The 17,254-nt window shown below is 40.4% G+C and overlaps 1 protein-coding gene across 25 annotated transcripts in view; it reads left to right on the forward strand.

The window, feature by feature from the left end:
* ITFG2 (integrin alpha FG-GAP repeat containing 2) overlaps nt 1-17,254 on the forward strand; it is a 98,102-nt gene that overhangs the window by 9,770 nt on the left and 71,078 nt on the right. For 14 of the 25 annotated variants that reach the window (XR_014792512.1, XR_014792513.1, XM_084859934.1 and 11 more), the window contains one exon: nt 3,172-3,361. Coding sequence is in view for 23 of the 25 variants with exons in the window: in XM_084859934.1 (XP_084716060.1) it covers nt 3,172-3,361 (190 nt within the window). In the remaining 2 variants the exon portion in view is untranslated. The remainder of the gene's footprint in view (nt 1-3,171; nt 3,362-17,254) is intronic. The other 11 variants (XM_084859949.1, XM_084859937.1, XM_084859940.1 and 8 more) reach the window with 1 other exon arrangement.

The raw sequence follows: 17,254 nt of genomic DNA on the forward strand, positions 1-17,254 counted from the left end.
TTGTTGTCAGTGTGATGTCTCTGCTCTTCACTATTTTATCAAGATTTGTCATTGCTGTCCTCCCAAGAAGTAAACGTCTTCTGATTTCCTGGCTGCAGTCAGCGACTGCAGTAATCTTTGCACCTAGAAAGACAAAGTCTGTCACTGCCTCCATGTTTTCTCCCTCTATTTGCCAGTTATCAATCAAGCTGGTTGCCATAATCTTGGTTTTTTTGAGGTTTAACTGCAACCCAGCTTTTGCACTTTCTTCTTTCACCTTCATGGTAAGGTTCCTCAGTTCCTCCTCGCTTTCAGCTATCAAAGTGGTATCATCTGCATATCTGAGCTTGTTAATGTTTCTTCCAGCGATTTTAACTCCAGCCTTGGCTTCATCAAGCCCAGCACGTCGCATGATGTGTTCTGCGTACAGGTTGAATAGATAGGGTGAGAGTATACAACCCTGCCGTACTCCTTTCCCAATTTTAAACCAGTCCGTTGTTCCGTGGTCTGTTCTTACCGTTGCTTCTTGGTATCAATACAGAATACAGATTCCTCAGGAGGCAGACAAGATGACTTGGTATCCCCATACCACCAAGAACTTGCCACAATTCGTTATGATCTACACAGTCAAAAGCTTTAGAATAGTCAATAAAACAGAAATAGTTGTTTTTCTGAAACTCCATTCAGAAGTTCAGGAGCTTTCTCCATTATCCAGCAGATATTGGCAATTTGGTCTCTAGTTCCTCTGCCTTTTCTAAACCCAGCTTGTACATCTGGCAATTCTCGTTCCATGAATTGCTGGAGTCTGCCTTGCAAGATCTTGAGTGTTACCTTACTGGCATGTGAAATAAGTACCACTGTTCGATAGTTTGAACATTCTTTGGTGCTTCGTTTTTTTGGTATGGGGATACAAGTTGATTTTTTCCAATCTGATGGCCATTCTTGTGTTTTCCAAATTTGCTGGCATATGGCATGCATCACCTTGACAGCATCATCTTGCAAGATTTTAAACAGTTCACCTGGGATACCATCATCTCCTGCTGCCTTGTTCTTAGCAATGCTTCTTAAGGCCCATTCAACCTCACTCTTCAGGATGTCTGGCTCTAGCTCACTGACCACACCGTCAAATCTATCCCCGATGTTGTTATCCTTCCTATACAGATCTTCCGTATATTCTTGCCACCTTTTCTTGATTTCTTCTGCTTCTGTTAGGTCCTTGCCATCTTTGTTTTTGATCATACCCATTTTTGCCTGGAATTTATCTCCGATGTTTCTAATTTTCTGGAAGAGGTCTCTTGTCCTTCCTCTTCTATTATCTTCTTCCACTTCTGCGCATTGCTTGTTTAAAAATAATTCCTTATCTCTTCTGGCTAACTTCTGGAATTTTGCATTTAATTGGGCATATCTCCCCCTATCACTGTTGCCTTTTGTTTTCCTTCTTTCTTGGGCTACTTCCAGTGTCTCAGCAGATAGCCATCTTGCCTTCTTGGTTTTCTTTTTCTTTGGGACGTTTTTTGTTGCTGCCTCCTGAACAATGTTGCAAACTTCTGTCCATAGTTCTTCCGGGACCCTGTCTACTAAATCTAGTCCCTTAAATCTATTCTTCACCTCCACTGCATATTCATGAGGAATATTAGTGAGCTCATATCTAACTGATCTGTGGGTCTTCCCTATTCTCTTTAGTCTGATTCTAAATTGTGCAATAAGAAGTTTGTGATCTGAACTACAATCAGCTCCAGGTCTTGTTTTTACCAACTGCATAGATGTCCGCCACCTTTGGCTACAAAGGATGTAGTCAATCTGATTTCGGTGTCGACCGTCTGGTGAAGTCCATGTATAAAGTCGTCTCTTAGGTTGTTGGATGAGAGTGCTTGTTATGCACAATGAGTTGTCTTGGCAAAATTCTATCAGCCTATGTCCTGCTTCATTTTGTTCTCCCAGACCATGCTTGCCTGTAATTCCAGGTGTCATTTCACTACCCATCGTAGCATTCTAGTCTCCTGTAATGAAAATAACATATTTTTTTGGCGTACTATCCAGTAGGTGCTGCAGATCCTCATAGAACTGATCTACTTCTGCTTCTTCAGCATGTGTGGTTGGGGCGTATATTTGGATCACTGTGATGTTAAATGGCTTACCCTGCATTCGAATTGAGATCATTCTGTTATTTTTTGGATTGTATCCAAGCACTGCTTTAGCCACTTTATTATTAATTATGAAGGCTACTCGATTTCTTCTGTGGTCCTTTTGTCCACAGTAGTAGATCTGGTGGTCATTTGATGTGAAGTGGCCCATTCCAGTCCATTTCAGTTCATTGACACCCAAAATGTCTATATTTAATCTTGACATCTCCCCAATAACCACATCCAATTTGCCCTGGCTCATACATTCCAGGTTCCTATGGTGTGTTGATATTTAGAACATCAGATTCGTCATTCACCACCAGCACCATCGGCTGCTAGCCGTCCTTTCGGCTTTGAGCTAGCTGCGTCATCACATCTGGGGCTAGTTGAACTTATCCTCTGTTCCTCCCCAGTAGCATTTTGACCATCTTCCGACGGTATACCAACTTATCTCTGGTTGTACTGATCCGTTTAGTTTTCATGGCAAGAATACTGGGGTGGGTTGCCGTTTCCTTCCCCAGGGATCGTATTTAGTCTGTCCTCTCTGCCATGACCTTCCCGTCTTGGGTGTCCCTTCACAGTTTAGCTCATGACGTCATTAAGGTGCGCAAGCTCCAGCACCACGACAAGGTAACGATCTCCTTTGCTGGAGATCTTGACCTGTTAGTAAATGTTATTCATTAAAAATGCACGTGCCTCTTTTCAATAAATTTCAGAGTGGTTTATAAAATGATGTATTTCAGGATTAAAATATAAATATAAAGGTATACGCTTGAAAAATGAGAGTACTTAAAGCACAAGCTGAAGTAAACACATGCTTTGTTACTGAGACAGTATAAAGAACCATGCACATGTACAGTTGAATAGAAAGTAGTACAGTTGACACTGACGGGTAGCGTGTCCAGAACGCTAGATCCTGTTCAGTTTGCTGTCCCTCCCGTTGTGTATGCCCAAGACTTTCACAGTGCATGGGGCTTTCTACTGTTGATCCCACAGTCTTTCCAGGGTGGTGTCCATTGCTTTCATGTTATTGCTGTCCTCCCTATCTTACTACCTCTTATTGATCCAGAAACGTCTCTGTCAGAACTTGGTTGTTGCAGTGAGTGCTGAAGGCTGGTTTCATCTCTTTGACCTTACTCCATCCTCAAAGCACCTGGATGCCTTAGGCCACCACGACGTCCCAACAGCAGATGACCAGAAGCTGGGATTCAAGCAGCACATTCCTGCCAACACCAAAGTTATGCTGATCAATGACATTGGTGAGTAATCACACCCAGGGAGTGCAAGGGGCTTTCATAGGGTGTAGGAAAATCAGTAGGAAAAGCCCACAAGGAAGAACAAAAATAAAACCCCCCAAAGCACCCCCTTTTCCTCCTGAGTCCTTGAGTGTTCTTCTGAGACATGAAACAGAGCAGAAGTCCCATCACCTCCTACAGTCTTTCCAAAACAAAACCTGCCTGTCTGTTGCATGGCTTCATACACAGAGCTCCTTGTCTTATCCTCCATCCACCAGCTCCTTCCTTCTGTCTTTGGTCAGTTTATACTTTGCCTTGGTGGCTTGGGCTCATTAGTTGCACATGACAACCAGCTCCTTTGGGAGTGCTGCAATTATTTTCAGGTGGAGTAGCGAGCCTAGCCAAATTTCCACCCATGCATTGCTGTCACACTCATAATTAACATACTGTAATTACATTTGAACAGAGGAAAAAAATTAAATAACAATATCCCACCAAGTGTGTATAAAATATATAAAAGGGCCACAAGAGTATCCCTTCAGTTAAGATGAGTAGCAAAAAAAGAAATTCTGCCACTGTAAGCCTCAAAAGTCGTCTTCTGCATAAAAATGACACCTGTTTAGCTGATAATGTGAAACATGGCATCCATGATCTACCCAATGAGGTCTGTAGTTGTGCAAAATGTCAAAGTGATCCAGTAAAAATTGCCACAGGTACAGCAAGTTAAAAAGTGCTGAGAATTTACATATTTGTACTTTTTACTCCAAGTGCAGCTCAGCATATCGTATATTTCTTTCAAATTTTGGTGAAAACTACTAATATACTTTTTTGAGCCTTGTTGAGGAGATGTGCCTTTCTTTGGTTTAGTGAAGTTCTGAGTAGTGGTTCAAAACTTACTAAGATTTTTCTGCCCCATGAAAGCCTATGGCAACAGCTTCTAGGAAGGTTATGTTGGTCATGCTCAGTTTCACTCTGAAGCTAGAATGCTGCCAATACTCCAGTGTTTCGAGAGGAATCCCAGTGTTCCTGTCATTCTGCAGTGGGGGAGGGGTAGCGGATCAAAGTGAGGTAATCTTGAAGGCTGATGGAATCACTCTCACTGATTGATAGATCATTGATGAAGAGGAGATAGGGAGGGAAACAGAAAGGGTATGTTGGAATCCTGTGCAGGCTTACTCAGAAGTAAGCCTTTACGAACATACACGGACATATCTGTTTGTACACATCTACTTGGTTAATGACTTGTTAGTGTTTTGCTTTTTAGTTTCTTAAAAAAATATTTTTAATTTTTTTTCAAAAGAAATTCCAAAAAAATCACCACATTAATATTAATTCAAAATCCCTCCCCAATCCCTCCCCCAGCTCAAACAGTTTCAGGATTCTTCTTCTCCCTTTATTTTCTATTTCTGTTCCAGGTTAATATATTCATCCTGTTTCATTTCTTTATTGCCTTCTTCTTTTCATGAGTCCCATAGATTTCTGTAGGCTTCCACCAAGGTTGTTCCATTTGACTCTTGTCATACAGTCTATTTTTGCTAATCCTTCTTGAAAGTGTCTCTTTTCTTTATTCCTCTGTAGATTCTTAGTTTCTTTATCAACTTTTAATTTATTGTTATGTCCCAGATTTTCTTTTTCCACATAGATATTGTTAGCATCTGGGCTGTCTTCCAGTTACTTGCAATTAATTGCCTCACGGCTGCCAACAAAAAACCAATTAATTTTTTTTTCTAACCTCTGTTTTCTTTTACAAATATTCAGTAAAACTAATTCTGGTGTTTTACAAATCTTTTGATCAGCAATTCTTTCTATTTCTTGAAATATCTTGTCCCAGAATTTTCTAACCCTCCTACATTCCCATCATGTATGTATTTGAGTACTGTTAATTTCACATTCTCTCCAACACAAAGGTGATAGATTCTTATTCATTTTTGCTAACTCCACTGGTGTCAAATACCACTTCTCAACCAACTTTAATCCACCTTCTTCTATTTTGGTGGATATTGCTTGAAAGGGAAATCCATCTAAAGTTTGCTTCCAGTCTTCTTCCTCTATCTTCTCATCAATATCTCTTTCCCATATCTGCTTTATTGTTACATTCCCCCCATCTCCTGCTTTATCAACATTTTATATATTTGGGTTATTATACCTTTTTCTCCTAACTGATAATTATCTACACATTTTCCCATTCTTTTAAATCTCTTGTACTTTGCCTTCTTATCCTTCTAATTCTTATAAATTTACTGATTTGCATCCATGCTAACCATGACATTCCCATACATGATTGTTCCATATTTCTTGTGTTATAGGATTCTGCTGTTCATAAAAACTTCTCATTTGGCTCAGTCTTATTTCTTTCAATTTATTTTTCCCCACCGCTTTCCGTTATATATCAAACTGTGGGTGCGCCCAAATCGGTATTAATTGAGAAACCGCTGGCATTAGATTCTCTTTCCTAAAGTTCCATACTTTTAATAATGCTTTTATTCCATTATTTCTTATTTGTTGTTTTATGTACTTTTTAATGTAGAACATATTTTGCAATCCCTCTTCCTTTAATCCCATCAATTCCCTTTCTATTTCTATCCAATTTACCCTTGCCCCTTCCTTCATTATTGCTAACATATGTCTTAATTGGTGACAATTCCTAAATAACTAAATGTTTTTATTACTAAAGGAATATCTGTCATTTTTGAAATTTCTGTGTGTTCCCGTGGTCCTCTATTCAGACACATCAAATCAGATTTCTTTGTATTTACTTTTAGTCCTGCCACCTGTTGAAATGTTGTTAATTATCTTATCAATTCTTTTATTCCCTCTTCTGAATTCCCTAATGTAAATAAAATGTCATCTGCATATGGGTTTAGTTTAAATTCTCTCCTGCCTATGAGTATTGCTTTAATGTCTTTATTTCCCCTGATTCTGTCAGCCAGAAACTCAATTACCATTGTAAACAAAAGTGGTAAAAGGGGGCATCCCTGCCTTGTTCCTGAATTAAGCCTTATTTCTTCTGCCTCTAATCCATTGTACCTTATTTTTGCTGTTGTTTGTATGTATATTGCCTCTATTATATCTTTAAACTTATTCCCCAAATTATACTTATTTAGCGGACTTAATATAAATTTTGGATTAACCATATCGAATGCCTTATAGAGATGAAGTGTCATTATTACAACTGGGATCTTGATCATATGTTTTAATTTCTCCTTTTGTATTCAAAGTTGAAATTCTGTTCCTAGTTCTCTTTTCTGGACTCTATTTACCAACAATTTTGAGCTATTTCCTGTAAAGTCATAATACCTTTGCTTGACATATAACATGTCTATCATTGTTTTATTTATTTCTAATGCCTCTTTCCCCAGTTTTTCCATTTCTTTTCTGATTCTAGTCTGACCAGTGTACTTGTACTGCTCCATTAATCTGTTAATTTCTTGATCCAGTGTCTCCTCCTTCTCCTTCTTTTTCTTAAATTTATTAAACTTAGCTCTTTTATACATACCCCTCTTACTGTTTCCTGGCCCACTTCCCATCTAATTGTTTCTGTTTCCCCTGTTTTATTTTCTTCAAAGTATCTTTCTATATTCCTTTTTTATCCTAGCTTTAATATCTTCCTTAGTTAATAATATGGGATTCAATCTCCATATATAATCCCTTCTAATTTGTTGGTCCATCTCTATATACATTTTAACTGGGGCATGTTCTGTTACTTTTATTTGTCCAATTTCCATTTTTTTAAGCCTTCGTAAAAAGGTTTCTATTGTTAAAATTGTATCCAACCTACTGAAACTTTTATATACTTCTGAAAAATATGTATGACTATAGTAATTAGGGTTTATTTCGATCCAACCATCGTAAATATCATATTTTTTCAAAATCTCCATATACCAGGATACTCTTTTGTCCTGCTTTAACATTGTTCTTCGTTTCATATTGCCCCTAGGTGTTGCCCCCTACAGATTCCATTTTAAATCTCCTGCAATGACTTTTTCTGATTTTGAGAATCTGTTAACTTCAGCTAAGATCTTCTGTAGAAAATGTAATTGATTCGTGTTAGGGCTATATATTGGTGCCAGTGTTATTAACTCTTTGTTATTATATATCCCTGCTACAAATTATTTATATATATATATATATATATATATATATATCTCCCCTTTTTATCTTTCATCATTCCTTTTAACTGAAAATGTATCTTATTAATATGCCTACCCCCCTTACTCATCTAGATCCTGGAGCTAAGAATGTGTCCCCATTGTCTGCTGCCCAATATCCCACTCTTTGTCTTGGGTTTGTGGAGTTCTTGCAAAAATAGTATCTCAGGCTTTATTTCAGCTATCAATTTATACATCTGAGTTTGTTTTACCCAACCCCCTTCTCCTCTATATTCAGAGATGTACACTGTACCATATTTATTTAGTTTTCTTTTCTTTTCCTATTCATTTTTCTTTCACTTTCTTGTTTTTCACCTTTCCCTTCTCCTTCTTTGTTTTTTAGTTTGTGTTTTTGCTTTTTTCAGAACACTGTAATACATTTTATTTTTAAAAACCAGGGAAATTCAATGATCAAAAAACGTGCTGGTTTAAGACCAGAGTTCTGGTTATCTCATGTTGGCTCAAGCTCCACAAAGCCAGGACACTGGAAGTTCAGCCTTAACAGACTTGCCCCATGATCAGTGATGATGTTGTGCAATGTCACAACTTGTGTTCGCTTACAAGAAACAAACAGACATGAGTCAACTCGTAGGAGGATTCCTCTAGCAGTATAGTAAGGCTTCATAAGGCAATACAGGGCCAGGACAACATGAGGCATCTTTGCTTGTCCCAGACACTCAATCCTCCCCATCTTTGTTTGAGCCTGGGGTGGGTGCATAGAAGTTAAATTGTTAGCAAGCACAATTTGTGACATTGCGCAACCATTACTGATCATGGGGCATGGCTCCTCAGCTTTAGCTTCCCATTTCCTGGCTTTGTGGAGCTTGAGCCAACAGGAGGTAGCCTTAACTCTGGCTTACACCAGCAGGGTTTTTTTTAAATCATTGAATTGTATATATAATATGACAAGATTACCGCTCAATTTTACTTACCTATCCTGTTAATCGTGTTTCGTTACTTAGAACTATAGAGTATCCTTCCCTATCTTAGTTAAAATTCACATTCCAAGAATTAACAAATAAGTTCCAACTCAGAACAACTATTCTGACTCTGTCAGCCATTCCCTACACTCTCTAGATAAGCCTTCCCCAGCCTGGTGCCCTCCAGATGTGTTGGACTACAACTCCCACCAGCCAGCTAGAACTGGAGCATTTTATTTACTTTAGGGAATTCAGAAGAGGGAATAAAAGAACTGATAAGAGAATTTCAACAGGTGGCAGGACTAAAGGTAAATACAAAGAAATCTGATTTGATGTGTCTGAATAGAGGACCACGGGAACACACAGAAATTTCAAAAATGACAGGTATTCCTTTAGTAACAAACATTTAGATATTTAGGAGTTCAAGTCCCTAAAAGACAGAAAAATGTGCTGAAGCTAAATTATGGAAAGCTATGGAAGGAAATAAAGAATGATGCAGCCAGATGGGAAAAGATAAATTTAACACTTTCTGATTGGATTACGAGTATAAAAATGATGGTATTACCGAAATTTACTTATCTTTTTAATGATCTTCCACAAGAAATTCCATTTGAAAGGTTTAAAACATGGCAAAACAGCATAGAAAAAATTATAAGACTAAAAGGCCATGAACAGCAAAGGTGTTCAGTTATAGATCTATGCAAGAAGGAGGATCGGTTATACCACACTTTAAAACTTATTATGATGTGCACCAATTAAGACATATGTTATGTCTCTTCTAGACATGTGTGCAAACTTGTGCATATTCTTAAGATATGCACTCATTTAAAGGGCTTTTTTTACTTTGGCAATAGTGTGTCTTTGGCAAAGGGGGAGCCCAAATAATCCACATTCACGCAGGCTTCTTCAAACAAGGGTTTATTAAACAAAGGCAAGAATTTAAAATGTACAATCATTTTGGTGAGAGTAACTTGGTAGAGCAACTGTAATTCAAATATAAACATACAAATCAATGAAAAGCTTGCAAAGATAAATTATTGTGGGGACATTAGCATTGTTCTCTCAGAGGCTGGCTCTAGAACTTAAACTAAGCCATGGACATGTGCTGGCTGTTCCATCTGCTGTAGGACAGGTTTGTCAGTGTGAGAGATCAAAGAGGTGGGGTTTAGGTAAATCAGAGTATGTTTCACTCTGGAGCGAAATAGAAAGGAGTGCAGAGGAGAGGAGGTCTGCCAGAAGGCCCTGAAAGCATGCTACTTTCTTCTGGCTTTCCTCTGATTATATTTCAGTGGACTGGGGTGTAGCTGCAGTTGTCTGTTCTATGTTTTGTTTTGTTTTGTTTTGTTTTATTTTATGCTGATGTTTGTTGTTTCTTAGAATGTTTGCTGTTGTTGCTGTTTTTATTGTGTTTTTACTGTTTTTAATACTACATTGGTTTTTACTGTGTGTTTTATTGTTGGACGCTGCCTTGGGACAGCTTGTGGCCTGAAAGGCTCCTAAGAAATATTTTATAAATAAATAAATACTTCTCCTATGGGCCGGTGCAGTCAGGTTGTTCCTGGTGAACAGTCACAGTAAGTAAAGGGGCTTAGGGTAAGTTTGCATTACTCATTCAGCACTTTTTGCACTTAACAAAGGCTTATGTCCTTATTCATTTCTGAGTACTATTGAGTCAATTAGTGTCCAGCACCCTTTAGACTGTTCTATCTGGGCTTGCCCAAGGGTGATGGGACTCCATGGGTTGTCTCTGGGAGAGACTGTTTGGAGCTTTTCCTGGGACCTGGTTTGGCCAAGAGTCCAAAAATTCCAGTAGTGACGAGTTAGATGATATACGTCCAACAGCCCCAGTCAGAACTAACCCCAAAACTGGCACACCAACTGCACAAAATTCTGGGTTTTTATACAATGTAAACAAATACGTTGGCAACATGTCTGTCATGACCAAAACACTCAGGTTGCAGGAAAACTCTTAAGTATTGAACATTGCAGTTCCTGAATGAAAAAAAAGGGTTTTAATAAAGGTTTAACTACCAGAGCTATCAGTGAAACACAAAATAAGATACCATTGGTAAATGGATGCTCATCCAGCGGAGTGGCTTATCAGCTTAGCAAAATTGTAAAACCTTTACAACAAACCTTTACATACAATTTCCCTTCCTTACACCTTGAGGTTGCTTCCTTCTAATCAGGAGAGATAAATTATTTCAGAACTGTTTTATTTGCATATTTGATTAATTTCTCCTCTCTGCCTGGCTTGAGGCTACTGAACTGATACGGTCATTTCATTTCATTTATTACATTTCTATAAGGCCCAATAGCCCAAGGTCTCTGGGCGGTTTACAAAGATTAAAAACCTTAAAAATACAGTACCGTGCATGATATGAAAACAGTTTAGCTACAAACATATCAACAGAGCAGACACACATATCCAAACAATATCCCATGACCAGATTAAAAACTTACCATATACTGCCAAATGCCTGGAAGTAGAGGAAGGTCTTAACCAGGCACCAGAAAGATAATGTTGGTGCCCGGTGGGCCCCTCTGGGGAGTTAATTCTGTAATTGGGAGGCTGTCACCAAGAAGGCCCTCTCCCTTGTTGCCACCTTCCAAGCCTCCCTCAGACCTCCTAATGTCAGAACTCACCTTCCATATGTGATCCAAAGCTGCTGAACAATCTACTTTGCTAACTTTTCCAGCTAAACCTTAGTAAAAGCAACATGCATATGGCTGTCAATATCAGAGAGGGTGCAGGGCCTGCCCTATAGCCAAATAGCCTGCTAACAAAACCATACCAATCACAAAGCACATGAATCTGTGAAGTGGAGCATTTTAAAAATCCAACAGCTTCCTCCTTTATAAATACAGAAAGCAAGTGGAGAAAAAGCATCCCCCCCCACCACAACGATTATGAGTACAGAAAGCCAAGCACAAGCACAAAAAGTAAAGCAGAGCTGATGAAAGCTGAAACAGTGGAATCCCCACCCCGCCTTCTCAGTGTCATTCAGATGCTCATTTTAAAATCCATTGCTCACTTTATATCTCCTGCAAATGATCTTTTGCAAATGATCTCTTCAGCAAACGGGAATGAACAGAAAGACTGAGGTCACGGAAATGTACCTCCCCCCCCACACACACACACGTTACAGGAATCATAGAACATTAGGGTTGGAAGGGGTCTATAAGACCATCGAGTCCAACCCCCTGCTCAATGCAGGAATCTAAGTCAAAGCATCCCCGACAGATGGCTGTCCAGCTTCATCTTGAATGCCTCCAGTGTGGGAGAACCCACTACCTCCCTAGGTCATTGGCTCCATTGTCATATTGCTCTGTCAGGAAGTTTTTCCTGATGTTCAGCCAGAATCAGGTTTCCTGTAGCCCATTATTCCGTGTCCTGCACTGTGGGATGATTGAGAAGAGATCCTGGCCTTACTCTCTGTGAAAACCTTTCAAGTATTTGAAAAGCGCTATCATTTCTCTCCTCAGTCTTCTCAAGGATAAACATGCGTAGTTCTTTCAGTCTCTCCTCACAGGGCTTTGTTTTTTGTCCCCTGATCATCTTCGTTGCCCTCCTCTGAATCCTCTCCAGTTTGTCTGCATCTTTCTTAAAGTGTGGCACCCAGAACTGGACACAGTACTCAAGATGAGGTTCAGTAGAGGGGAACTAGTATTTCATGTGATTTGGAAGCTCTACTTCTATTAATGCAGCCCAGAATAGCATTTGCCTTTTTTGCAGCCACATCACGTTGTTGGCTCATATTCAGCTTGTGATCGACAACAAATCCAAGATCCTTCTCGCTTGTAGTATTGTTGAGCCAAGTTTCGCCTACCTTGTAACTGGGCATTTGGTTTCTTTTTCCTAGGGGCAGAACATGGCATTTATGCTTGTTAAATTTCGTTCTGTTTTCTGCCTAGCACTCTAGCCTATCGAGATCACTTTGAATCCGGTTTTTGTCTTCCAGGGTATTAGTTATACCGCACACTTTTGTGTCATCTGCAAATTTGATCAGCATTCCCTGCACCTTGTCCTCCAAGTAATTCATTCATTCATTAAATTTCTTATTCACCCATCTGTCTGGTCACCCAGCCACTCTGAGCAATGTACAATAATACAACAGTTTAAAACAATGGAATTCCACATTAAAACGTTGTATTAATACAAATGTTGAAGAGCACTGGGCCTTGCGGTACCCCGGTTGTTACCACTCCCCAGTTTGAGAAGATCCCATTGAGAAGCACTCTTTGAGTCCGATTCTGTAGCCAACTGTGGATCCATCTGATCGTTGTTTCATCTAGCCCACTTTGAGCTAGTTTGCTCATCAGGAGATCATGGGGCACTATGTCAAAAGATTTGCTGAAGTCAAGGTATATTATGTCCACAGCATTCCCACAGTCCACAAGGGAGGTTACCTGATTCAAAAATGAGATCAGATTCATCTGGCAGGATTTGTTCTTGAGAAATCCACGTTGGCTTTGAGTAATCACGGCATTGTTTTCAAGGTGCATATAGATGGATCGCTTTATAATCTGCTCGAGAATGTTTCCAGGGATTGACGTCAGACTGACTGGTCTGTAGTTCCCAGGTTCCTCCTTTTTGCCCTTTTTGAAGATAGGGACAACATTAGCCCTCCTCCGATCATCTGGCACTTCACCTGTCCTCCATGATTTCTCAAAGATAATAGACAGTGGTTCTGAGAGTTCTTCTGCCAGTTCCTTTATGACTCTAGGATGCAGTTCATCTGGCCCTGGAGAGTTGAACTCATTCAAAGTAATTAGGTGTTCCTTGACCATATGCCTATCGATCTCAAGCTGCAATCCTGCCCCTTCAGCCTGTACTTTGCCTTTGCCAGGGGGCTCATACACCCTCTTTTGGGAGAAGACTGAGCCAAAGTATGAACTGAGCACTTCCGACTTTTCTTTGTCATCTGTTATCATTTTGCCATCCTTATTTAACTGCTGAACCACCATTTCTTTCCTCTTATCTGAAGAAAGCCTTTTTGTTGCTTTTAGCATCCCTCACTAACCTCAGCTCGTTTTCAGCTTTAGCCTTCCTGACGCCATCCCTGCAGTTCTGTGCTACCTGCCTGTACTCTTCCTTTGTAGCTTGGTCTTCCTTCCACTTCCTATATGTGTCCTTTTTAGTTTCCAGGTCATCTCTAAGCTTTTTGTGAAGCCACATTGGCTTCTTCTGTTGCCTTTCTCCTTTTTTTTCTTGTTCGAATTGTTTGAAATTGTGTCTTTAGAATTTCCTTTTTTAAAAACTCCTGGCCATCTTGGGCTCCTTTTCTTCTTACAGTCGCTTGCCATGGGACCTTCCTTAGTTATTATGAGTTTATTAAAATTGGCTTTCCTAAAATCCAGGGCACACGTTTGGCTACACTTGGCTTTTGCTTCCTTTAGAACCAAGAACGCAAGTATAACATGGTCACTTTCCCCCAGAGTTCCCATAACTGCTACTTTATCCACTGAGTCATCTCTGTTGGTTAGGGGCAAGTCAAGGATAGCTGATCCTCTAGTTCCTTCCTCCACTTTCTGTAGGAGGAAGTTATCCGCCACACAAGTCAGGAATTTCCTGGAGGGGCCATGTTTTGCAGAATTTGTCTCCCAACAAATATTGGGGAAATTGAAGTCCCCCGTTACTACTACATCATGCTTCCTTGAAACATTGACAGTTTGCTTTTCAAAAGTTTTATCCTCGTCTTCTCCTTGATTGGGTAGCCGGTAGTAGACTCCAACCACCAGGTTCCTTTGATTCTTTGCTCCATTTATTTTAACCCAGATGCTCTTGATGGGGCTACCAAGCTCATCCTCCTGTATTTCTGTGCAGAGATACATATTTTTAACATATATTGTGACTCCACCTCCCTTTCTGTTCCTCCTGTTCTTTTTGAACAAGTTATATACTTCAGTTGCTGTATTCCAGTCATGGGAGTCATCCCACCAAGTTTCAGTTACACCTATCAAGTCATAATTTCCTTCCTGTATTAAGTGTTCAAGTTCGTTCTGTTTGTTTCCCATACTCTGGGCATTAGTATATAGACATCAAAGACCATGTGCTTCTTCCTACAAGTTTCTGAAGACTATTATTGGGCTCTATTAGAGCTGTTCTCTCTGTTGTGGTGCATGAGCCTTTGTCCGTTGTTACCCCTAACATTACATCTCCCTCCCCCATAGGATTCAGTTTAAAGCCCTCCTGATAAAGTTCCTCATGCTGTGGCCAAACACATTCTTCCCAGCCTTTGTGAGGTGCAACCCGTCCCTTGCCAACAGTCCATCTTCCAGGAAGTATAGCCCGTGGTTCCAGAATCCAGATCTCTTTCGTCGGCACCACCTTCGTACCCAGTCATTCACCTGGAGTATTTTTCTTTCCCTTTCTATTCCTCTTCTAGCTACTGGAAGGATGGATGAGAAAACTATTTGTGCCCCAAAGTTCTTGAGTTTCCTTCTCAAAGCTTCAAAGTCTGACGTGATTTCTTCGTAGCTCTGCTTTGCAGTATCATTTGTTCCCACGTGGATGAGAAGGAAGGGATACCTGTCAGTGGGCTTTATGAGTGTAGGCAACCCTTCAGTCACGTCTCTAATCCGTCCTGGGAGACAGCATACCTGGCGAGTCCATGGGTCTTCGTGACATACTTGGGTTTCGATCCCACACAGCAAGGAATCTCCCACTACTACTACTTTTCTTGTTGAAGGCCTTGGTTTTATCACCTGTGCTTGACTGACCTTCAGCCTCTTGCTCACTCTCATTCAGGTTCGTCTGTAATTCTTCCTCTGCAGGCTGTCCTCCAGTCTCTTCCTCAAGTACCTGGAAACAGTTCCATAGTTCCAGTGCTTCCACTGGTGTAGAGTAGCTTATAGTTCTTCTGCTCGTAACTGTCACCCTTTTCCAAGGAGTATCCTCTGCTTCATTTTTCCCCACCTCAGCATTTTCCTCTTTTGCCTCAGCTTGCTGTTGCTCTTCTAGCTTCTGTTCTTCACTTTGCTGCTGTGGTTCCACCATTCTGTCTATGAACTCTTTGTGTTCTCTTATTCCCTGGAGGGTCACCACTCGCCACTCCAGTCCTCTTTTTCTTTCCAACTGCGTGATCAACTTGCACTTGTTGCAGGTGTAGGCCATGTTGATCTCAGGCAAGAAAACAAACATGGCACAGACCTTGCAGGTCACCACCATTGGAGAGTCTTTTCCATCCATTGTGTCTATTCCCTTTATGTTTCTAGCTTTCTGATTGTACTGGAATAGCCTGTGCTTTGTCCTGTATCCACTGGAGGTTAAAAACACAGTTCCACTGGTATGGAAGTGTGTGTTACAAGAAAAAGATTTAAAAAAAAAAAAAAGGGAGGAAAACCTACCACACACATTCTGGCTTGTTTTTCCAAAGCATGTGAAGTTGCCAGAGGAAGGAAAGAAGCCAGAATGCATGGTGGAAAGTCAGAATGCATGGTAGAAGGTCAGATCATGTTTTGGCAGGTTAAAAAAAAAGAGTAAAAAATGTTTTAACAAAATGAAAAATCTATACTGACCAGTTTGGAGAAAAAAGCATGCAATAAAAGCGAAGAAGTTCGGGAACTGTGTGTAATATTGGGAAAGGGGCATGTCCATTCCAGGAAGTTGGGGGGGTCAGACTGGGGACCCGAGTGGGCTGGGTTAGGGCTCCAGGCCAGACGTTTGACATCCCTGCACTATATAAATGATGTAATCACACATTTACCATCCTATATTTGTTTTTTTATAAGTTCCATTAAGTCCAAGGGGACTTATTCCCAGGTAAGTGAGTATAGAATTGCATGCTTAGTAAAATTTAGGGAGTAAGGAGTGTGCTGACAAAAGGAGCGTTCTGACTATTTTTTATTTATTTATTTATTTATTTCTATACCGCCCAATAGCTGAAGCTCTCTGCTATGTCTACAGCAGGATCACAGGGGCGGGAGGGAGGTTTTAGTCACACTGCCCCAGCGATCCTATTCGACATTGCTGGGTAGGAAAGAGGTTAAAGCCTCCTCCCTACCCCTGTGATCTAGAGCAGGATGGTGGCAGAGTTGGAAGCCTCTCCCTCCTCCCAGTTATCTGGAGCAGGATGTGTGTGTGTGTGCAGAGGGGTGGGGGTGCCATGTGTGCATGTGTACTGACTGCCCACTCAATACCACATGTGGCCCTCAGGGCTGTAAAGGCTGCCCACCCCTGATGTGTATCATCCAGGATATATTGAGGTATGACTTTGCTTCCAAAATGAATGTCAGAACCTTATATTCAACATTAGGAAATAAATAAATCCGTATGGGTCTGGGTTTTTGTTTTTTAGGTTCCTTTCCAGGTTTAGGGATAAGTATCATTATGACTTGCTTACAATTTTCTGGGATTCGTTTTTCCAACAGACAAACATATTTAGTCAAAATTGGTGCAAGAGTAGCTATACAAATATAAGTCCTATAGTACTCTGAAGAAAAACCATCTGGGCCAGTAGCCTGTATCTATTTTTAGTTTGATTACTTTATTTACATCTACATTGATTAGAGCTTACAAGTTAGCTAATTATTCTAATTAAGTTGGCTACTTAAACAAGGAACAGATAAAGTAAGTCAGGGGCAGGCAACCTTTTTAGGTTGACAGGCCACATAGGCCCCTGCAGAACTCTTTGGGGGGGCTGCACAAGTGGGTGAGGCTGGTAATAAGTGGGGCAGCAATGTGTGAGATCACAACACTCACTCAGACACCAGTTCATAGACACAACACTCACTCAGACACCAGTTCATAGACACCGGTGCAGGATTATGGAAAGAGAGGGGGTTAGCCACCTCCTCCCACTGATCCTGATCAGGGTAATTTGGGGGAGAGGCTTTAACTTTGCTCC

This window comes from Heloderma suspectum, chromosome 5 (genome assembly GCF_057233095.1).
Source record: "Heloderma suspectum isolate Gila_16-S chromosome 5, 16-S_ref, whole genome shotgun sequence".
Lineage (NCBI taxonomy): Eukaryota > Metazoa > Chordata > Lepidosauria > Squamata > Helodermatidae > Heloderma > Heloderma suspectum.